At 38.6% G+C, this 24778-nt stretch overlaps 1 protein-coding gene across 11 annotated transcripts in view; it reads right to left on the bottom strand.

Moving 5' to 3' along the window:
• The window catches only part of PUM2 (pumilio RNA binding family member 2), a 109333-nt gene that overhangs the window by 37879 nt on the left and 46676 nt on the right, over positions 1–24778 (bottom strand). For all 11 annotated transcript variants that reach the window (XM_077812490.1, XM_077812489.1, XM_077812481.1 and 8 more), the window contains exons 3-10: positions 22699–22804; positions 22156–22343; positions 21286–21458; positions 18524–18794; positions 18114–18207; positions 13290–13415; positions 10893–11029; positions 7909–8047 (exon numbers count right to left, since the gene is read on the bottom strand). In XM_077812490.1, coding sequence (XP_077668616.1) covers positions 7909–8047; positions 10893–11029; positions 13290–13415; positions 18114–18207; positions 18524–18794; positions 21286–21458; positions 22156–22343; positions 22699–22804 — 1234 coding nt within the window. The remainder of the gene's footprint in view (positions 1–7908; positions 8048–10892; positions 11030–13289; positions 13416–18113; positions 18208–18523; positions 18795–21285; positions 21459–22155; positions 22344–22698; positions 22805–24778) is intronic.

The following is a 24778-nucleotide window of genomic DNA, read 5'->3' as shown; positions in this document are numbered from 1 at the left end:
CAAGTTCTTCTGCACCATTTGATTTCCTTGCAGTCTGGCTTACCCACTCTCCACTCCACTGAAACTGCTTTCACAAAGGCCAAAGACTTCTTTTCACCTGAAGCTCATGGCTTCTACTTCATCCTTAGTCTTCATCACTTCCCATTATGATTTTGAAAGCTCTGATCATACCCACCCCTTTCTTGAAATCTGATCCCTTGGTTTTTGTAACTCCATCTTCCGTTTATCCTCCTATCTAGCTGCATGGAGTGGAAAATACAGTAGACAGGTATATGTACACAGTACATGAAAAGATGGGAGTTGCCTCACCAAGTGGGGGGTCAGTGCTAACAAGACAATCCAGTGCAAGAGGGCTATTCTCACTTGGCAAGGCAACTCTCATCTTTTCATGTACTGTGTATATATACCTGTCTACTATATTTTCCAATCCATGCATCTGATGAAGTGGGTTTTAGCCCATGAAAGCTTATGTCCAAATAAATTTGTTAGTCTCTAAGGTGCCACAAGTACTCCTCGTTGTTTTTGCTGATACAGATTAACATGGCTACCACTCTGAAACCCGTCCTCCTATCTAGTAATTCTGTCAGCATTTTTTAAATGGCGTTACTCATCCTCTCCCACTCTAATCAGGGAAGCTACAGTGCTTTGCCTAGGCCTACTCCTTCCTCTCTTTACATCATTTCTCTAGTTGATTACACAGCTTCAATTGCAATCTTTACACCTACAACAGGAAAAATCTACTGACCTGTCTCATAGACTCATAGATGTCTCCTTCCATCCAATCCCATATCAGAGCCCATCATCTCTTCCTGGACATCTTACTGTCAATTTAAATTTAACATCACTAAATCGGATCGTCTACCTTCCTAAATCCTTCACCACTGCTTCTTTCTCAATCACTGTTCACACTATCACCCTGCATTCTCTCAATCTGGAGGTCATTTTAGATTCCACACTCTCGACTTTGATCTACACATCCAGGCTAGTCTAAATCTTGGTGCTGCTTCCTTCTCAGCATGTCCAAGATCCACCCTTTTGTTTCTGCATAGTAAGCTAAAATGCTCAACCAGACCCTCCTCATCTCTGTTCTTGATTACTGCAACCTTCTCTTCTTTTCGCTCCTGTCATAAGGATGCCCATACTGGGTCAGGCCAATTCCTCTGACAGACACTTCAGAGGGTAAGAAAAGAATAGAGCAGTTATCAAGTGATCCACCCCACTGTCCAGTCCCAGCTTCTGGCAAACAGAGGCTAAGGGACATCCAGAGCACAGGGTTGTATCCCTGATCATCTTGACCAATAGCCATTGATTCACCTATCCTAACTTCCAACTCATTTGTTGTTCTGACCATGTAATCCAACATCCACTAGCTACTCTTTCCTCACATCAAATTCAACCTTCTTGTCCTTCACTATTTGGTTATTTCCTTGTCATCTACTTGCCTGTCACTTTGCCAGTGCTGCAAACCTCTGTCCACTTCTGCCACAACTATCTTTGTGTTTTCTTCCATGCTGTCTTTTAAGCATGGGCCGCCCATCCCACCACAATGTCCTCCTTCAAATCCCTCAAGACCCATCTCTACCATTATACCTATGGAAACTGCCAACGGAAAAACAGATGGCCATTGGAAACTGATGATAGCTATTATTTATATCCTATAACTTAGGCAAATGTTTAAAATGACTGAACAAATCAAGTTATGCACATAGGGAGTCGAAGTAATGGCATGTTCTTTTTAGTCTTACTCCTTTAGCTATTCCCTTCAATTGTTTGTTATACCAACTAGTTGAATCTTATCTCAACTGAAATGTTAAGCTCTTCAGAGCAGTGACCCTCATTCTTCTATATGTATAATCATCATCTAGCAGAATGGGGTCCTGTCCCTGATTGTGACTTCAGAGCACTACCATAATATAAGCAGTACAATCTCCCTTTGCTGAGGCAGGCTGTAGTGCCACGGGATAGCCTATATGCTTACACGGAATCACACAAGCACTTTATCCAGGACCTTGTGTACTATTTGAATTTAACTGACGGTCAAAGTCCCTGGGATAGAGTAAAGCATCTAATATGAGATGCAAAAACAGTCTCTCCACCCCGGCCATCTCAACGCTACCAAGGCTCATGCTGCACCAAGTCACCAGCAGCAGACCTGTACTAAAACAAGGACAAGATGAGTTAACGAGGCAGATCTTGATGATTCAGTCAAGACTGGACACCTCATCCACGATCAGACCATGGGTGATGATAGTTTTACTGACAGATGACACTGCATTAATCATGATGTGATGAAGTTGAGACCACTGCCAGACTTTACCCTGTGAACGCACATCTGAGACTGTCCAATTTTTATTTTTTTTAGATTTCCTGATACCGAGTAATATTGTCTACACACTAAAATAAGTAGACTGAGCTAAGGTAATTGTACAGATTGAACCCCAAACTCTCTTGGCTTTGGTGGTTTCGAACAGAACTAATATTTTCACAAGATGTATTTATTTTTTAAAAGTCTAATACAAATAAAAATAGAAAAAAATTACTGAACTAAAAAGTAACTTGTATTTGAATTGCTTCATTTTGTAGTCAGGATAATAGGTTTTATACATTGTGCTTCCATGTTGTGAGATTTAGAAGTCAAAGATAAATCTTTTATAAGTGTTCCGTATGGAAACAGTTGAAACAGTAACAGCGCTACTAGAAACCACATGTATTCACACCACACTTCATAATTAAACTAAACAAATGAGTTTAACATGAAAGCTGTTCTGAATACAAAACTGAATAAAACACCTGCCTTAAAAAAAGACTGCATTAAGGTGAAGTTTTTTATGCATGTGTGTGTCCAAATATGGTCTCTGAAACAGAGTTCTGAAAGGTTGGAAACTCAAACAGGAATTAAAAAAATCCTTGTAAAATATCCCTTTCTTTTCTCTCCTTTGAAGATCGATTTTAGCTTGAACTTAGTGCATGTTGCTCAGTAAAGTTAGAACAGATCCAGTTAAAGAGATCAGAATGGAGCTAGCTGCTACTACATTGTTTTAAGAACTTATAGGGCCAGTTTTCACAAATTAAACACAGGCTAATGTGTGCACCTCATTTATGTGCAAATACCCTGTGTGTGTTAACAAAAATCATGTAACTGGTTTTATATGTGGTCACATAGCTGCAGATTTTGGAGCCTGCATGCCCTGAATGTATTCACAGATGGATGTGTGGATGTCATTATGTATGACTAACTTTGCAAACCTGGCCCATGGGGTTTAACATCTCAGGCTAAACTCTATCTACAGATAGAATTTAGCATACCTGATCATTTTCTTTTAGTAGCTTATCTCCTCTTTTATTACTAATGGAGTAATATATTAGTAGAATTTGGAGGCAATCCAGTGTTATTGCTAGAGGCTTCAGGATTAAGCCCCAGCCTTCAACTCAGGCCACCAGAATTCTTCCAAAGCTGTAGAAACACTCCAGCAACTGATTACCACCATTAAGATGAAGACTTGATATATAATTGCCTTAAGGATAATTAAAATGTTTAAGTCTCCCTTTAGAAAAAAAATTCAATTTGTTACAAATTATATTCCATACATTTATCAGATTACCAAGGTGGGATGAATGAGGAAAGAAGATGCTAACAGAAATAAAACTGTCAGGTATTAAATTTCTCATTCTGTCACATGACTTCTCTCCTCAATTCATCATTAATGGGAAGTAGTGAGCTCTGAATCACAAAAGCATGTGTGCATGCAACCACATGAGAGAGGTTTTATTATTGAAGTAGAATAGGCTGAAAAGCAAGTTACCCACAAGAGCTTTGTAATTTAAGGAATTATGTGGAAGTGAACCCTGTAGCATTTGTCTACCAAAGAATCCATCTGCAGAGGAATGGAAATTTATTTGGCAAATCTTCCTTGGATTAGGCTCAAATCTTCCCCCAAACACACAGGCACACAGCACCACTAGGAACCTTGTAAAAGGAACTTCAATTCTTATTCTACAAATAGTTTCCCAGATGCCTAACATGCTAAACGGTGCAGTATTTTAACATCTTGCTGGGAAACACCAGAGAGGCTTGAAGGCACTGGCATTTTGGATGGAATGAGATGAACAGGGTACAGCTGGCCAGTGTACTTCTCACATTTGTGGGAAGGAAGCATGTGTACGCATAGGGTATTTCCCTAGGCTGTTTACAAGTGAGACATAGCATACATTCATGCTAGCCTGGGGACTACCCAATCGAGGACAAATACCTTGCTTATGGGAGTGGCCTGACAGATGTCACTGGGAGCCTGAAAGGATGCCTGCTTACTCCCCCAGCTGCCTAATACCCATGTTAATATTTTAGTAATTATCTAATACCATTCAGAACTTCATTCAGTAACTCAGCCCTGGTCTATACTAGGAACTGGCATTGGTATAGCTACATTTCTAACCCATGAGAGACGCAGCTATACCGACCCAACCCCTGCTGTAGACAGTGCTAGGTTGAAGAAGAATTCTTCTGGTAACCCAGCTACCGCTTCCCAGTGAGGTGGATTATGCTGATGGGAGAACCACTCCCCTTGGCGGAGGTAGCATCTATAACTAAGTGCTATAGTGTAGACATACTCTCAGAGTTATTTTAAACAAGAGAGGGGATTTCTTTCATAGAATTACAGGAAGTAAGATAGTAAAAAAGCAAAAGAGGCAGACTGAAAAAATCCCTCCATCAAACGCTATTCAGGGCTTGTCTACACTTAAAATGATGCAGCGGTGCAGCTCCACCCTTGCAGTACTTCAGTGAAGAGCTACCTATGCTGACCTATGCTAAGGTTTCTCCCATTGGCGTAGGTATTCCATCTCCCTCAGAGGTGGTAGTGTGGGAAAATTCTCCTGTCAGCCTAGCGCTGTCTACCCTGGGGGTTAGGTTGGGTTAACTGTGTTGCTCAGGGGTGTGGATTTTTCACATTCCTTAGTGATGCAGGTATATAAACCTAACTTCCTGGCTATGTTCCCTCTAATCTTTTCCATCCATGTGTGGAATGAATTTTGATATGTGCACCAATATTGAGGTAATGTGCGGACGTGCGCCACCAGTAGAAACAAAAAAAATCTAGATAAAATATATATTTTTAAAAAGTTACCATAGGGATTACTCCAGCCAGGACAGGTTAGGCATTTTAGAACTCACTACTCAAAGAATTAAATTTAAGCATAAGAGAAATAAAATTATGAAATGCATACACCAGTCAAAAACTAAAACAGCAGCACTTTGAAATAATAAAATTACAGAGAATATGTGTGCACTGCAGGAAGTACCACCACCAGTTTGTGTTGGGAGGTGTGTGCGTGAGAGTATGTATATATGTGTGCTAGATGCTGGGGAAGTGTATGAGAGACTGTACATGCTCTCTTGAAGCAGAGGGGCACTCACCAGAAGGCTCGTTCAGACCGCAGCAGGTGCTAGCAGCTCCATCCTGCTCCTGAGCCTTGTCCCCCCTCCCGTGGTCTGCAGAAATGGGGTACACGGGTGGTGGGAGACACCCTGACATCAGCACCCCACTTCTCCCTCCACTCTGCACAGCAAGGAGGGCCCTGGGAGCAGCTGGCCAGGGGCTCCAAGGCAGAGGGTAGGAGCAATGCATCTGCAGAGCAGCGTGGGGAGGGGCACCTGAACAAATGTCACCAGATGTGTGCGGCTCTGCTAATCAAGTGTTCCAAGTGCGCTGCACTTGATTGACTCTTGGGCTGCTGCACAGCTTAGAGGGAACACTGTTTCCCAGTGTAGACCAGGCCTCAGAGAGGGAAATGTATGAGACTTTTCAATGTAGAGGACATCTAGATAGCGGCCCAGCACAGACATGAATGGTGAAGCTTTGTTTGTGCCCTAAGCGAAGTCTGAGAGTGGGGGAAGAATCTAGGTTCATGATGGTGCAGCTCCATGGGGAACGTAACCTTCATGTACCTCTGTTCTGGTCACAGACTGCCTATTGTGCAGCTTATGCTTTAACGTGGAGCCATCTACAGAGTAGGGAAAGAGAGACCCCTTCCTGCCTGAGCCCCATGCCCTGGCAGAGTGAGGGTCTATTGTCTGAAAACCAGAAAGGTGCAATTCCCATTAAACTGGTGGTTGAACATTGCTTTACAGGAGTGACGGGCTGCATGCTGCAGCGTGGATGAGGGAGGCGCTGGTTAGCCCGCTCCACAGCGCTGTAAATGCAACTCCGTGAGAAGAGCCCCAGCAAAGACTTCCTCAGCATGGAAAGGCATAGGAGAATGGGTTTAAACCCTGATTTTTATCCCACCTAACAATATGACTTGTTACATTAAGAGTGGGATGATTATTTTGTTTTTTGGAACCCAAAGTCTCTGGAGTTTGCAAGACTCACAACTAAGCAGGCTGTGAGGAGTTCTCTCTGTGGGAATTCACATGCTCCTGGTTGAACCTCCCACAGTGGAGAAGCAACTTCTGGCAGGGGTCGAGGCCCTACACACCTGTCCCTCTCAACACCCACATCCTGGCAAAGTGCAAAGGATGGTGGCTTGTTGTAGTTGCGTATAACCTGCACTCTCATGCCCCATCTCCTGGCAGAGTACAAGAGACAGTGGCTTGTGGCAGCAGGGCACAAGCTGCCCTTTGAGGCTCCTGAAAAGCTGCTTATAGCACTTCTAACTTGGCTCAATGCTTGCAGGGCATCATCGCTTGCTGTTATGAGGGGAAGAAGGAGCCTGATTGAGAGGTGCTCTGTCGGAGAACACAAAGATTAGAGACTCACTGCTCCAGTGATTCCGCACATTAGGTGATGGAGAGAGCAGCTAGAAGCTGAAATGAAATCACCACTACATGAAAACAAATTGAAGTTATGAAACAATCTGGCCAGAAGAAACTGAAAGGACAACCTGTTCAGCTGCTGGAGTTAAAAATATTTGGTGGTCTGAGCTGAAAGGGGGCTTAGTTCTGCAGCCTCCACCAATACTGGACTGCCTCCAAATTCCACAGGTGAGGGGCATCACCCCAATAGTGATAAATGAGAGAAGCCATGCAGTATGCAGCCATGATGCTACTTCCATCAACTGAGGGTAGATGATAGCACTTTCTAAAATTAAACTAAGAAGAAAAAAAGGAAAAACCTCAAACATGTTTGTACTGACATGAGGGCAAGGAAAATGGTTAAGTTGTTCTGGCTCATGAAGTTGTACCAAAGTTCTGAAACTGTTCAACAGCAGTTTTGATCTTTTACTGCAATGCACTGTGCAATTTATTATGCACAAATAATGAGAATGCACTAGGATGAACGTTTTCTCTACATAAAAGCTATGAAGCATACACTATTTCACTGCAGAGAGTCTAAAGCTATGGAGACTGAAAGAAGTTTAAAATGTGCAGCTTTTTTTTAATTCTCTTGCAAGCCTCATAGGTACCAAAAAATGCAGAAGATCTATTTCAAACCCATCATCAGAGGTAATTAAGCAGTTTCCATCATTTTAAATTCTCCTTTTCAGCGTTGTTAAGAGTTATGTGATACAAGTATAAAATTTATTCTACAATTCTTTTGGCATTAGCGGCAGTGACAATTCTGAGTTTTCAAATGGATAGTAACAGAATTCCTTTGGAACTGCATATCTATGGGGCATTATCCATTTATAAGATTTTTTAGATGTACTAAAAACTAAATACATTAACTGTAAAGACAAATATATTTAAAATGATATAACAGCTAAAAACAAGTTGAAAGAAAACCTCTAGTATTTGAAAAACTGTGTCAAGATTTTACCCAAACTAAACAAGCATAAAGTTGTACAGAGATGAACGCCAAATACCTATTACAAATATAACAGGATTTTAATATATAGTTAACTTTATTTCTAATAAAACCAATATTTTAACTCAAACTGATTTTTAATTTCCTTAATCCATCAATTATATACCTGGCATGCCTGTAGCAAGACCCTGACCAAAAGCCAAAGCTGGATTTGCGGCCGCAGCTGCTGCAAGTGACTCTGCCTGTTGCCCTTGCTGACCCTGATTGGGAGTAAGAGGGCGCTGACTTGCTCCAGCACGCAGAACCTACAAAAGACCAATATGATACTATTTTCTTAAAAACTGAGTACAAAATCAATTATACGCTATAAAAGGCCTAGGACAGCTGGTTTGTGTATTCAATGCTTTTTAGTTCTGAATTTAATATTTTGAATACCCCACCTTAAAGTGCATAAACATGTAAAAGTGTAACAGGTATAGACTACTTTGCTGAAAGTATTGTAGCACAAGAGACCTAGGTTCAAGGATTGCCTTGGGTCTTTTGCTAGCCAGCACAATAGAGATCGACACTATTTTAGAAATGGCTGTGATTCTAGAAGAAAGTAAAATTGTAAAAAGTCCTCCTAAATCTATAAACACATCTGTGAATCCAGACAATTTATTAACTGAAAACCAATCCTTACCTGACAAGCACATAATATAGTAAAAATAAATAAAATAAAATAAAATCTTTACCCTCACATTCCACCAATTTAAAATTTTTATTCCTGGACATTCCATAACTTGAAGGAATTTATCTTATGCTTTGAAAATTTACCAATTGTAGTTTGTAAATACTTACCTAACCTATCCCCAACCAAAACTCAAAACACATCCTTTATCAATATCCAATCTTCTGGAGGTTGATAAGTGAACTTGATTTTGTTTCAGGTTTTTAACTCCTCTACCCAATTATGACAAATATGCTTTATATCTTGTCACCTATTTGACAAACAGTCCTTTTTCCACACACAAATTTGGAAAGAAAAATGCAGTTTAGCTAGTCTTACACCTATGTGTTCCTGCACAAATATCTTGCATGCAAATTATTTATGGGAACAACTGATTTTAACCTAAACTTCTTAGTTAGGCAACCCACCAACTGCATTTTGACCTTTTTGGGGACCCACCATTTATTTATATATTCACACACACACACACAAAACTACTGCGTGCTAGGAGCTGTCACACAGGGCTGGGGAGCACCATTTGAACTGGGGAGGCCCTCCTACCCTCCCAGGCTTTCAACCTCCTAATCTCCCTCCTCTCCACTCCACTCCCCCACTAGCCCAGGCCCCAAGCTCCCTGCACGACTAACCACCTCCCCACCCCAGCCCCTTTGCTCTAACTCTTGAAGCCTGCTCCCTCCCTGCAGCACCAGCCAGCCCCTCTCCCCAAGGCTGCTGACTGTCCTTTGCTGGCTCTGGCCACTTCCTCCATGCTGCTGCTGCCTGGGACCTGTTCCCTGTGCTGTTGCCCCAGATTAGCAGAAGAGAGAGTGTAGAGATAGAGCACTTATGGCAGACATGCCGTGTGTGTGCACGCACGCGCTTAAGGTGTCTGAAAATCACTGGTGACCCACCTAGACCCTTCCTGGGACCCACTATTTGGGAAACAGGGTTAGATATTCATTCATTAGATGAGAAAAAATTCTGCAAGGAAGAGAGGCTGTTCAACTCTCAAGATAGTTCATCAGTGACAAGTAACGACTAGCAACTGCTTTAAATGGGAGGGAAGATCCAGTTATATAGGCTTCTAAGGTGAGGGTGCAATTTTGGAATTTGAGAGAATGGAAATTCAATAAAAGACATTACTAGTAAATTATATATTGGCTAAGGATGGCATTGAATGTTTTGTTGTTTTGAGGAAAGGATAATAAAAAGTATCAGATACATAGCCTACATAAGATTTATTTTTGTCTTTAGGAAACATTTTTGTAATGGCTTCAAGCATTACATCACAATTGCCCTCACACAATGAATGGGATTTAAAAAAAAACATCATAAAAACAAATCTTATAAAAATGAAGCAATCTAGAGTTAAAGATTAATGGAATTAAAGTAGTAAAAATATCATTTCAATAAATAAAATGGTGAGATTAATTTCAGTGATATATTTTAGTTACTATAATTTCTTGATTTATCAAAACAAAAATAACCCATGGCAGGACACAATGTCAAAGCACATTATCTTCCTGTATAGAGCAACGCCAATGGAAAAACTAGGATTATTTTTTAAAATTAGAGAGAAAAACAACCCCCCCTCAACAATATACTATTTTCCAATAGGTGGAAAATTACTAGAGCTACTACAGCACAACTGCACCCTGCTGCAGCACTATAAGAAGAACTTCAAGAGGATGTGGCAGTCTTTATCCCGATTTCTTTTCTTGCTGTTGACTGTTAAAATCATTTTAAACTTTATATGAATGTTTGAGAGATTATTCGTGCAGCACTAGTTACAAAGGGCTTGTCTACACTCGGAACACTACAGCAACACAGCTGCTATGTCACTGTAGTGCTTCAGCGCAGACACTACCTATGCTGACAGAAGGCTTTTTCCTGTCAGGGTAGTAATCTACCTCCCTAACAGGCAATACCTTTGACCTAGCGCTGTCTACACTGGGGTTAGGCTGGCTGAATTACACCACTCAGGGTGTGGATTTTTCACACCCCTTAGACACATAGCTGGGTTGCCCTAACTTTTTAGTGTATATTAGGCCTGAGCATTAGAACCCACCTTCAATTAAGTTATAGCAACCCAGACGAAGGAAGCAATTTTTAATGTATTCTTTTTAATTAGGATTGCAACAGTAGCCAAATAAGGAAAAAAATAAAGATTAATTATGCAGCAGGTGAAACTTAAAAGATGCTGACATAATTGGTAATATGAATGAATTTAAGAAATGAGAACTAGTCAAATACTAACCAAAACTTTTGGTATACAGACTGTTGAAAAGCACAAGAGAGAAAAGTCTAAAGAGTGACCTGCAATTTTTGTTTACAGTTCCAGTTGAATTTGTTTTTAAACTGATATTTTGAAGTAGCAAACCTTATACAACTTTTTTTTTTTTTTTTAAATACTGTTCCTCTGCATGAAGATTGTACTCTACCTGTTGCTGTCCTTGTGCTTGTGATGCTGCCTGTTGATTTGCTGTGGTGTTTGCAGCTGTAGCTTGCTGCTGAAATAAATTGGCTGGATATACTCCCCATGGTACTCCATAGTACTGAGGAGGGACCACTGCCGGACCTAACAAAACACATTATTTTCAATTTACTGTTGTTCATCAAAATTATTATTATTCATATTGCAATAGCACCTATAAACTCTGATCAGGATTTTCACTCTACTGTGCTAGTTGCTGAATGACCATCACACAGAAGACATCATTATCCCTAACACAAATTAATCTACTTTCAATTTTACAAAGAGAACTTGCATTGTAATTGTCAAGAGCTCTTAAATAAATGTTAGCAAAACCAGACATGTATCTATTTTAAAAGATCCACTTGATTCAACTAATGAGCTTCATTTTAACCCCCCTTTTCTGGTCTGAAACATTAACAGAAGAACACAAGAAAGGCTGATATACTTAGAACAAACGACAACTACCCGTGTATATGAAAAATATCAAGTCACTGTTTCTGTTCTTTGAATGCAGCCGTTTGGTTAGACAGTCAACCCTGACTAAGTTTTAAGCACATAACTGATAACTCCCATAACAATTCAAAGTTGTTCAACTGCTGTACCAGATGGTAGCTTACACCCAACTCTTGATGAGGGACAGCAGTAATTACTTTCTGGACACACTTTATATTCAAGTTACTTCTACAAATAGTTTACAAAAGGTTAAGAAATGATGAACAGATATTTTAATAAATGGTTAATCAACTGTTCCAGAATGAACTCTAGAATAGGTGAACTACCATCATGGCCATCTACAGCACCTTCTACTGACTTGCTCTTAATCATCTATAACCCATACGTCCTATGCTGATCTATAACATGCTTTTAACATCTATTAATTGGTTATAAACCATTTATAATTGAAACCTTACTACTAAGCATGACCCTACTCCGCAGGGATAGGATTGAGAAAAATTACTAGTTTTGGAAGTCAAATTTAGTTGTTTCCACTGTAAGGAATTTTTCACAAGCTTTATCAAAGTTGCTGAGGGTTGGACGAATCACTTTGCAAATTGAAGCTACTACCACCAAAAAAAAAGTGTCCGTGTTCCTGGTCTATTGGCGTTGAACAGATCAAAAGGAAACATTCCAGTTTATGAACTTCAGTCCCCAATTAGTTTATTAAGTAGGAGTTCCATTTTAAATGTAAATGATCACCCTATAATCCAAACAGATACATGCATGTGGTCAAACAACTTCTGGGAGTGGGACACACAAGAGGGTTCACACTGTAACAATAAACACCATTCTGGTAGACCCTTGTAAAGTCAGAAACACTTACATAACATTCAGTAGTCAAAGCTTACATGTAAAAGTATGCTCAAAGTCAGTTTTATCCCACATTAACAAATCACTTCACATTCCACAGGATAAACCCAGCCTATCCTGCCTAAACCAAAGAGCTTCCCATAGCAACTTTCTTGGCCTTTTTTCTTCAACACTCCTGATTCTTCACTTCCTCATTCTTTATCCCTTTTCTTGTTTGCAAATACAACCCTGCGATTTTCCTTTGACACTCACACATGAGAGATCACATCCTTCAAACTGGGCTGAGATACTGTCTTAGTTTTTGAAGCCCAACATTTCCAGTCTACTTGTGATATAAAAAAACCTAGCAGTGAAAGGCTCTTAACCATCATTTCTAATCACCTTGCTCATCAAATGCCACAGTTCTCATGTATTGTGTGCATATTTTAATATTCCTTTCCACCTCCATTACTGGGAGACAACAAACTTAAAATCTAAACCACTTTCCAAAATGTCAGAAGCAGTTCCAAATACTCCATTTGCCCTGAGCACTCTGTAATATTTGTGGTTTTACATCAGATCTTCCTATTTAAAGGTATTTTTTCCACATCCTGTTGCTGTGTGAAAGACTCATGCAAACAGGGAATACACTGTCTACTGGATAGCGTACTAGACAGAGATTCAAAAGGCATGATTTTCTAATCTCCGTTCTATCAATGACCTGTTGAGTCACCTTGGAAATACACTTAACAGCTCATGGATCTCAGTTTTTCCATTTTTAAAAAAGGAACAACAATACTTAATCTTTTTCTATAATTTTCAGATACAATATTAATAAAAAATATTCTAGACAGAGCAATCTTTGATATTATTTGCAACAATTAAGAGTACAAAATACTCAGAAAGAAAATGCAGTTTATTAAGTGGATTGTGCCCTCTTAATTATTCATAGAAAAAAATCTTCAAAACTACAAATATTGATTTATTTTCTCAATAAAAAAATTTATAAATGCATTTTACTATTTTCAAATTCTAATCAGTAAGTTATAATAAAATTGAGAAAAATTGTTGTTACCTGCTAGTGTTGCTGCTGCAGCTAACCCTGCTGCAGTGTACGGGTCAGTACCTGGAGGAGCAGCACTGATAATGTACGGGTTTGGCACAAAAGCAGCTGGAGCCAAGCCTGCTGAGAATACCCCTGCTATAGTAACAAACAAAGATTTAATTTTAGCAAATAGATCCAACAGACATTATTGCACATTTAATCAATGTGATCACAAGTTATACCTGTATTAAAACAAGTACTGCATGTACTCTTCTTGATGTTTTGAAATGAAGACAAAGTAGCAGAGAAATCATTACTTTCATTTTTTCTAACCACAAAATCTCTGCCCTAACCCGATTCAGTTATGCCACATGAGGGCAAACAAATAAATAGAGAAATTTTATAAGTGCTTATATGCAAATACAAGAGCTGTAGCTCACGAAAGCTTATGCTCAAATAAACTGGTTAGTCTCTAAGGTGCCACAAGTACTCTTTTTCTTTTTGCGAATACAGACTAACACGGCTGTTACTCTGAAACCTAAAAATTAAGATGAACTAAGATGAACTTGAGTGCCTGCTATTAAATGAGGCTATTGATATAATAAGCATCAGAGAAACTTGGTGGAACAATGATAATTAAGGTTTTAGTCACTAGTATATTTAATAAAAGTCATGGACAGGTCATGGGGAGTAAACAAAAATTCACGGCCCGTGACCTGTCCATGACTTGTATTATATACCCCTGACTAAATGTTGGGTGGGGAGGGAGCACAGGGGTGCCACAGGTGCTCAAGGTGGGTGGAGGAGTGTTGAAATGCAGAGATTTTTTAAAAACACTATTGAAGCTCAACCTAAAGGTATACCCCAAATAAAAACACAAAAAACAGTAAGAGGACCCCCCCCCCGACCCAAAAAAAGCTACCACTGCTAAACAACACAGTAAAAGAAGTGGTTGAAGACAAAAAGACATCCCTTTAAAAACTGCCAAATCTTACTGAGGAAAATAGAAAGGAGGATAAACTCTAGCAAGTCAAAAGTATAATTAGGCAGGCCGAAAAAGATTTTGAAGAGCAACTAGCAAGACACAAAAACTTACAGCAAAATTTTTTTTTGTTTAAGTACATCAGAGGCTGGAAGCCTGCCAACAATTAGTGGGGCCACTGATGATGGAGATGCTAAAGGAGCACTCAAAGAAGACCAGACCATTGCAGAAAAGCTAAATGAATTCTTTGCATCGGTCTTCACTGCTGAGGATGAGAGGGAGATTCCCACATGTGAGCTATTCTTTTTAGGTGATAAATCTGAGGAAATGTCCCCGATTGAGGTATACAATATACATGTGCCTGTGTCAGTCCCAGAACATTAGAGACACAAAGGTGGGTGAGGTAGTATCTTTTATTGGGCCAACCTCTCCTGGTGAGAGAAGCTTTTGAGCGACACAGAGCTCTTCTTCTGGTCTGCTTTCAAAAGACAAGGCTGGGAGCTTAAATTTATTACTCTGCTAGACATGATTTTTGATTAACGAATTTAAGCTCCCCGGCTTTTCTTTTGAAAGCAGACCTGAAAAAGCACACTGTGTGGCTAGAAAGCTTGTCTCTCTCACCAACAGAACTTGGCCCAATAAGAGATTTTACCTCACTCACCGTATCTCCCAGACTGAGGTGTTAACAAAAGAGATTTTGGAACAAACTGATTAATTTCTCAGTAATAAGTCACCAGGACCAGATGATAGTCACCCAACAGTTCCGAAGGAACTCAGACATGAAATTGCAGAACTACTAACTGTGGTATGTAACCTATCATTTAAAATAACCTCTGCATCAGATGACTGGAGGATAGCTAATGTGATGCTGATTTTTTAAAATGACTCCAGAGGCAATCCTGGCAATTACAGGATGGTAAGCCTAACTTTAGTACCAGGCAAATTGGCTGAAACTATAGTAAAGAACAGAATTATCAGACACACAGATGAACACATTTTGTTGAGGAAGGCTTTTTGTAAAGGGAAATCATGCCTCACCAATCTATTAGAATTCTCTCAAGGGGTCAACATACATATGGAGAATGTTGACTCAGTGGATATAATGTACTTTCACTTTCAGAAAGCTTTTGGTCATGTCCCTCACTAAAGGCTCTTAAACACAGAAAGCAGTCATGGGATAAGGTCCTCTCATGGATCAGTAACTGGTTAAAAGATAGGAAACAAAGTGTAGGGATAAATGGTTAGTTTTCACAGGGGAGAGAGGTAAATAGCGGGGACCCCAAGGATCCATATTAGGACCAGTACTGTTCAACATATTCATAAATGATCTTGAAAACAGGGTGAAAAGTGAGATGGCAAAGTGTGCAGACAATTCAATATTACTCAAGATAGTTAAGTCCAAAGCTGACTGCAGAAAGTTGCAAAGATCTCACAAAAGCGGGTGAGTGTGCAAGAAAATAGCACATGAAATTCAATGTAGATAAATGCACAGTAATGCACATTGGAAGACATAATCCCAGCTATACATACAAAATGATGGGCTCTACATTAGCTGCTACCACTCAAGAAAGAGATCTTGGAGTCACGACGTACAGTTCTCTGAAACCATTCGCTCATTTTGCAATGGTAGTCAAAAAAACTAACAGAATATTAGGAATCATTAGGAAAAAGGATAGATAATAAGACAGCAGCATTAAGGTATTTTCTATATAAATCTATTGTATGCCCACACCTTGAATACACCACACAGTTCTGGTTGTCCAATCTCAAAAAATATATTCGGATTTAGGGCTGCCAATTAATTACCGTTAACTCACATGATTAACTAAAAACAATTAATTGTGATTAAAAAAAATTAATCACACTTATAACAGTAGAATACCAACTGAAATTTATTTAATACTTTTGGATGTTTTCCTACATTTTCAATATTGATTTAAATTACAACACAGACTACAAAGTACACAGTGCTCACTTTATATTATTTTTGATTACAAATATATGTACTGTAAAAATGATAAACAAAAGAAATAGTATTTTTCAATTCACCTCATACAAGTACTGAAGTGCAATCGAGAAAGTGTAACTTACAAATGCAGATTTTTTTTTTTTGGTTACATAACTGCACTCAAAAACAAAACAGTGTAAAACTTTAGAGCCTACAAGTCCACTCAGTCTTACTTCTTATTCTGCCAACTGCTAAGACAAACAAGTTTGTCGACACTGACAGGAGATACTGCTGCCTGCTTCTTATTTACAGTGTCACCTGAAAGTGAGAACAAGCGTTTGCATGGCACTGTTGTAGCCGGCATTGCAAGGTATTTACATGCCAGATATGCTAAACATTCATATGCCCCTTCACACTTCGGCCACCATTCCAGAGGACGTACTTCCATGCGGATGATGCTCGTTAAAAAAATGTGTCAATTAAATTTGTGACTGTACTCCTTGGGGGGAGAATTGTATGTCTCCTGCTCTGTTTTACCCGCATTCTGCATATATTTCATGTTATAGCAGTCTCGGATGATGACCCAGCACGTTTATCTTAAGAACACTTTCATAGCAGATTTGACGAAACGCAAAGAAGGTACCGATGTAAAATTTCTAAAAATAACTACAGCGCTCAACCCAAGGTTTAAGAATCTGAAGTGCTGTCTAAGATCTGAGAGGAACAAGGTGTGAAGCATGCTTTTAGAAGTCTTAAAAGAGCAACACTCGGATGTGGAAACTTCAGAACCCAAACCACCAAAAGAGAAAATCAACTTTCTGCTGGTGGCATCTGACTCAGATGATGAAAATGAACATGCAAGGCGGTGAAGGAGGATGAAAGTGAGGGGAGTACAGGAGTTGGAATCCACTACCCCTTCACCAAAGTATCTCAGCTTGAGGGGCTCCCATGTTGGGCTGTCTCAGCTCACTGAAGCAGTAACCCCTGAGGAGCCCTTTTGTGTCTTGATGCCTCCACAAAGACAACTCGGCTTTTCTGTAGTTGTTGCTGCTACCTTAACTCCTGAGAGCACTCAGGCAGTAGCATCAAGGGAGAAGAATGTCTTCTTGCTAAGATATCAATGCACCAAGGGCTCTCTAAGGCACTGCTGTTTCATTGAACCAGGGGATGTTTAGCACAGAGCTCCTCACAAAACAGGACTCAGTGAATAACTTCTGCTAAGCTGTAAAAATTTAAAAAACAAACCTATCTTTTCCTTCAGACTTTACTGAAGTGTTGGTGTGTAAAGTTTGGTCTTTGCAGCAACTCAGATAAGAGTCCAAAAAACCTCAGGATTCATAAGAAATGTGTAGACTAAATTCAAACACTGAAGTCTTACAAGGATTTTAGCCCTGCTTTAAATACAAAATTCAACACTACTTTAACTAGACAATTGCCAGGGCACCTCTAGGATAAGCAGCTATTTATGAAGGAATGAAGTTAATCAACACAATAAAAGCTATTTTGCACTCTATAGTGCCTTTTACTGGAGGATCTCAATGGGCTATTACAAATATTAATTTAACCTCAACACCTCTGGGAGGTACATTAAGTATTATCCCATTTTACAAATGAATGAGTTGCTTCACTTACACTTACTTTGTGGCATTAAAATAAGCGTAATTCCCATTTTTAGTCATCCATATTTTCAATATACAGTTCTACATAAGCAAAACTAATTTTCAGTCATTTGAACACAAGTGTAGTGGCAAATATTTAGGTGGAGGAAACAAAACAGAAAACGCAATTTTAGAAACTGTTATATAGAGTAGGAACAATCTGACACAGCAGCTCTTCAAAATGATCACTAATATTTCTCTTTCCAGTGCATATATGCATATACTATCTACTATTTATTAACTAGTTAGAACACCATAAATCTCACCTATGTGTGGCTGCTGAGCTGCAGCCAATGCGTACTGTTGCTGCTGGGCTGCTGTTAACTGCTGGACAGTTAGCGCATTAGTTCTCTGGAAAAGCTATGAAATAGCAAACATTTAAGTTTTCAATTTAAAGATGCGAGTTATGCTTAAAGTGTAGAATTTACATATAAAATACTATAAACCAAATACTCTTCTGACATAGGTTGGGAAACTGCACAACGTATATTACATGGAAATGTAAGTACATTTATTTGTTTCCATCCTACTCTCTCTCAAGCATAGGAGTTTAATAAGGTGAAATACATCAAAATTTTATGCTTAAATAGTTAATTAGAAAGAACAAATTGCAACATCTTCAAATCACAGAATATTTTAAACACATTCCCATCAGTTCTGTAAGAACAGCACTAACCTGCTGCTGAGAACTGTAGTCAAAAAGTCCTACAGTAGCTCCTGAGGAGTCCATTTGTACCTGATTGCCAGGATAGTCAAACTGTAACGAATCAAGACCAACTTGTTCCATGGCATCCAGATTCTGAGTTTCTGAGTTTGAAAAGTCTTCTACCAGAGGTTTGTGGGCGGTAGGATTGGGAAGTGGACCTAATCCTTCTGTGGAGTTAGGGTTAGGACCCAGGCGCTCAGCTACTTCCGTTGGGGAGGCTTGTCGGCTTCCAGGAGTACGACTGCACAGAAGAAATTAAAAGAGAGCCTCTTACAGCCTTGACAAATAAATCAATACTGGACAAAGCATATTACAATCTGTTGAAGGAGAATCTTTAAACATGAAAAAGTTTACAAATATAACTGAGAGAAAGAAGATTCACCATAAGCAGTTTAACAGGCATAGAATGGTGAGCTAGGAAAAAGCACACCTTTAGCTTTACCAGTTTACTTCCATTATAAACCCCACTGAAAGATACTTCCAGACTCTTATGAATGAAATGGAATGAATTGCCAATCACCTGTAAGGGCTTAGCTAGATGGCAAGTCAGTGCCTGGCAAGCTGGGGTGTAAATCTACAGCACTTTGGCATGTAGTGTACAACCTGGCCATATGGACCATGTTACTATACAGTAAAAGCACCCTAGTGTGCTGTCAAAGGTTGGTAGGTATCACACTCCACTTCCCAAATGGGAAGTGTTACATCAGTCCTACTTCTCTCATCTCTGCAGCACTCAAAGGTTTAAATCTCTCTCACTGAAATGAAGGCATGGGTGCCTCCAGCAAATCTGCAGACATAACTCTGAACTGTCCAGTATCAAAAATCAGAAGTCTGTCTTTTGTTGCGGGAAAGAAAACACCATAAAACCTGTCACTTTTAACAAACTGATTCAATCCAGAGCACATACAGCCACTCTAGTGCTTTGATGGTGACAAAGAGGAACACTATGGCAGGGAACTTTTGTCACCTAGTAACCCACCCTGGCTCCAAACCTAAATTATGCATTAAAAACCATTTAGCACTGCTTTTTCTTTGCCTGTGACACAAGCTAGGAACCAAAGAAACTAAAGTTTCATGCATTAGTTATTTCAATATCCATTTCACTTATAAATAAGAATTATATAGGAAGAAAACCCATACTACAAGTTAATTCAAAATACTGTTTTAATATAAATGTCAAGAGATACAGGAAGAATAGGACAAATATTTAAAAAAAAATATATTTAGTTAGGATAGGTTTGCTCCTTATAGTGGTGCTGTTGTGTTGCTATAGTTAAAGTTGTGTCAATAGTTCAATTATAAACGTCTATTTGCAGGGATTCGTAACTCTGCTTCTAATTGCCCACTTAATTAGATAGCCTTCTCTATTATTTCTTGAGAGGTTTACTGGGTTTGGATGCTTTTCTGCACTTAGGCAAAAAAAAGTCATTTCTAAAAAAAATAATTTGGAAAGCATTTATTTTTTAATATTGTCATTGCTTTTGATATTTAAATAAAAATAACAGAACAGATTAAAATTAATCTACTCTGCATATGCAGTAGACAATTTAGTAAAATGAATGAAATATGTTTTATTTTTGATATGGTAGCATGCATTCCAAAGGAGTGACTGTAGCTTTTCAGATACATAATATGTTGAGGATTTCACTTTTGGCATAATTAACATGTTTGTTAGTTATTTTCTTTGTTTTTAATATGGGCAATCATGTATTTATCCAAAAGACTAGAAATGGGTCAAATATGCATTTCCTTACCTTCCTAAATTTAAAAAATAAAAGTAAAAATCAAACAAACATTTAAATATATAGGTTCAATTTTAGACCAAGAAAAGAAAGAATATTAAGAGTTAAAGATGATAATCTTTAACTCAAGTTTTGTACTTCCCATTCTCCCATCCATATGAGGATGGACTTATAAGCAGCAGTCTGAACAGCAGTTTTCTGGTTTGTCAATGATCATGTCAATTATCAAGGATACATTAGATAGGTATTTAGATACCAAGGTGATTAATCTGGTATTTGTAAGGTACCAAAGGTTTAATTAAAGATTAGATAAAATAGGGTGGCTGCTTGTGACAGCTGATTGGGCTGTTATGAGTGGGATCAAGGTTCAAATCCCAAGTTTGGTCCTTCTCCTTTTAAAACAAAAAAACCTGAATAAATGTCACTCTCGTCAGCATTCAGAATGGTACTGACCGGCTGAGAAGGGAGCTGAATCATATCATGCTGGTCAAATAGAGGATGAATTGTGTGGGGAAACGGAATTGGAGTTCCAACAGGTTATGCAGTGGGAGGATGCACTGCTTCATAGCAAAATTAGAGGTTACATTAAAATTGTGCAGGACTAACTCCTTAACACATGAGCCAGATGTGAAAGTTATGAAGTTTAAGAAGAAAAAAAAGTCATAGGAAGTAATTTAGTTCATGATTTATTAATAGAATAAAATCTTAAAGCCCCCTTTAACATGTGTTACACACTGCCTTTTGCAGGTAGTAATTTCTTTAGAAGAACTAGTAGGTTTATTTAGTTAAGATGAACTTTTCTCTCTCATGAAAAATGACACATGGGCTAATGAAATTGTAAGTAACATGTGGCACAGCAGGAGGGGGAGGATGAGAGATAAAAGAATCAATCTACAGCTGAATAAATGTTTGAATTTGACACACAAACAAGAACTCCAAGTATCCCTAAAGAGATATGCTTGTCTTCTTGAGAAACAGTTAAAAGCTTACTTAAAATCTTTGCAATCGGCATCCATTCCATTTGGCAAACCTCTGACATTTATTTTAGTAACATCCTCATCATCTCCTTGTTTAAGATCTCTGTTTTTGTCCTCCTCAAATGGAGAAGCCTTTCCTTTCTGATCTCCTTTCTCAGGTCCATCTGTTTCAGCATCTCTAGTGCCCTGAGGAAAAAGAATCTGTTTGATTCTGAATATTTAACAGAACACAAAAGGAGCACCGTAAGATGACCTAATTCTACACTATAGTGCATGTAAAAAATACAAACATTTTGTTCTAAATGAAATTGCATTTGGTATGTAACTTGTTTATGAAGTTTCAACCACATGCAATTACTAATTGCTAAAACATAAAAGGGCGTTGTCAGAATTTATAATGGAAAAGTTAACTCAACCTTAACTATAGCGGTGCTGGTAAAGCAGTAACACCACAAATTAGATCACAATATACTATTAAAAAAATTAAAGAAGTGTTTTTAAGAACACAAATAATATGAAGCTCTAGCCCAAAGGCCATTTTGTATTTTGCTTTAAATATAGTTATTAAGAGCTTTTACAGCTCACCAGTGATTTGCATAGTACCTATTTTTCTGCCTGGATTTGAAGGTGATTGGTAAATAAATGCAATAATTTTCCTAAGAAACTTATTCAAGGCCAAGAACTCCCCACATGTTTCTCCCTAACCCCTTCATGTTAGGATCTTCCAACTAAGGAAAAGTGGTGGGTAAGAACTACACATTTCTCAGCTGAAGGGAAGGATAGAAGAGAAATGGAAAAATGTAATAGAAAAACATAACCATGTACAAGAATTCATAGCACTGCTGTAAGTAACTATGCAAGCTTAAAGCATTAGATTACTTACAAAAGCTCCTTTCCTAAACCGGGAATCCAATTTATCTGCTGGAGAGGAACTTAACACATATTCTACCATGCTCACTCCAAGGCCACCACTTTCTGATCGAGGAGACAATACAGCATTTACTTCACTGTTTCCATGAAAACCCTGTCCAGGCTTTCTCTGTACCATAATAGGCTGAGACATAGAATGGTCTGTTTAAAAAAAATAAATAAAAAATTACTAATCTGTACTTTACAGTATAACTTGCAAAGTTGTTAGCATTTCATAATGGGGAACATATTAAGCAAGACCAGAATATGGCAATTAAATACAAAGCCAGTTTTATTTTTAACAGTTATAACTGAATATATTTATTTTTTAAAACAATCTTGTATCCCAGTTTTGAATTTTACTAGCATACCATTGTCATTTGTTCAGTATAGATTTCTCAGAATTAACATGAGGGAAAACAATTTAAAATGTAAGGCATATCTAGGATTTTATAAAACTATTACTTTCAGATAAATTAACAGGAATCATCTTTAAATACATATTACAATCACTTACGAGGAGTTCCCCATGCAGTCTCTCTCCACTCATCACCAAGGAATATCCCTTTTTGTCCATCTTTTGCTGAATCATCAGGTTCCCAAAACTTTTTGGCAGGTAACAGCTATTTAAGAGGGGAAGTTACTTCATTTAAAAAACCCAAAAATTAACCAACAGTTCTTATAAATAGCCAAAAATATTAACAGCACAACTAAGGGGGATATACTCCATCAATGAAACAAAAAAATTCTAGATATTTAGAGATTCTATAGATGTTAACTGTACAGAAGAAAACAAATTACATTTGAACAGTTAAAGAGTGAAAAACAGTGTCTAATTAATTTCTCATGAAAGGAGCCCAACTGACAACCTAAGACTCAGGTACTAGTTACACAGAACACACAGAGAATGAACAGTAACTATGCAAGCTTTCCCCTGCTAATGCCCTGATGTTCTTCAACCATCACCTAGTAGGTTGCATCTCTAACGGTGAGAGGCCACTCCATTTTCCATCATGATTCAAAATCTTGGCCTTTCAGCCTAAACAACTAACAAGAATACAAAATCCAGAGGTAGTTTTCATGACGTGGTTGTGTCAACTTGGAAATGGACCAAGTCCACAAACTTCAGATAGTAACTACCCGCATGATGGCAGTTCAGCTACCTCTAGCTTACTACAAACCCTGCCATGTTTGATCCAGTGATCTACAGATTAAAGGTTCCAAATCTCAGTCATTCCCCTCAGCAATAGGGTTTGCTCAAGTAACTACTTCTAAGGTAGAAAAACTGAAGCCATTTCAGATTTAGAATCTCATATTCTGTTCTGTCTTGGAACAAAACCAGTTTTAGTGTGATTACAGAAAGCAGGCACTGCGTTTAACTTCATCAAAAACATTCCTAAGTCACCAATCTTTTTATATCTAGTTTTATAACCATAAACATCAGTGGCAATATAACTAGGTTTACCAACTCTGCCACTGTGGTGTACATCTAAATCCTCGCAAACACATTAATACAGTTTTCATTGGATTGTAATTTTTGTGCACACTGAAAAACTGTAACCCAGCATTTATTTTAAAAAAATCAATTTGTTAGTGGAAAGTAAGAAAACTTTTGAAAGGAGATTAACAACCTAATTCTGCAGAATTTAACCATCCATTTAAAACACGTTTCTAGGCCTTCTGGAAGTGGAAAAAAATATGACAAATATAATCTGATGCAACACTATTTCGCCTAGTCTGCGGATAGTACCTAGAGGAGATCACAGTATTGCCACCCTTAGTTCTGCGCTGCCTTCAGAGCTGGGGGCTGGACAGCAGCAGCTGCTGACCAGACGTCTAGCTCTGAAAGCAGCAGCACAGAAGTAAGGGTGGCAACACCATGACCCCCTGCTACACTAGCCTTGTGACCCCTTTTTGGGTCAGGACCTCCAGTTTGAGAAACACTGTACTTTTGTATACTTTTATCCTGTAGTATAGGGTATTTTTATAGTATAGGGTAAAAGTACACAAAAGACCAGATTTCGTGGTCATGAATTTGGTAAGGCCCTACATATGGGCCTGTTAGAAACGGACAGGATTCACAGCATTTTAACCAGGCAGCTATTTAAATGGCTATGAACAGAAGCAGAGATATGCTCTGGAGCTATTCAGGAGGAAGGCAACAAGAAGCGCTCATGAGACATCAAGAGTAGCTGAGAGCCTACTTCTTTAGCAGTCAGAAAGCTGAAGTCAAGACAGTTGCTTCTCCCCTCTAGTAACTAAAGGATTAATGAGGCTTCAAATGTCTCAGAAACCTACTAGCCAGGAACAAAGTTGGTGGGTAGAATTAGTTGGAGAATAGTTAAATTAAATTTAAAAGCCATTTCCCCATTCTTTATATTGAAATCCCTGGTTCTTACAGTGGGATTTAAAAAAGTCATAAATGAAGGGAGGAAAATAACTAGAAAAACAGAGCACATACTTTTAGCTGTGTTCAGGAGGGTCTATTGTTCATGATAGTATTTTGGTATGAAGTGTCTTCCTGTCAAAGGCTGCAATGGAAGATGCTTAAGTGTCTGTTTCTCTATTTGTATATTTTAAAAAGTAATCACCAGGTG

The sequence above is a fragment of the Eretmochelys imbricata genome, chromosome 3 (assembly GCF_965152235.1).
Source record: "Eretmochelys imbricata isolate rEreImb1 chromosome 3, rEreImb1.hap1, whole genome shotgun sequence".
In the NCBI taxonomy this organism is placed as follows: Eukaryota; Metazoa; Chordata; order Testudines; family Cheloniidae; genus Eretmochelys; species Eretmochelys imbricata.
The sequence above is the reverse complement of the archived record's forward strand: the minus strand, read 5'-3'. Positions and strand labels throughout refer to the sequence as shown.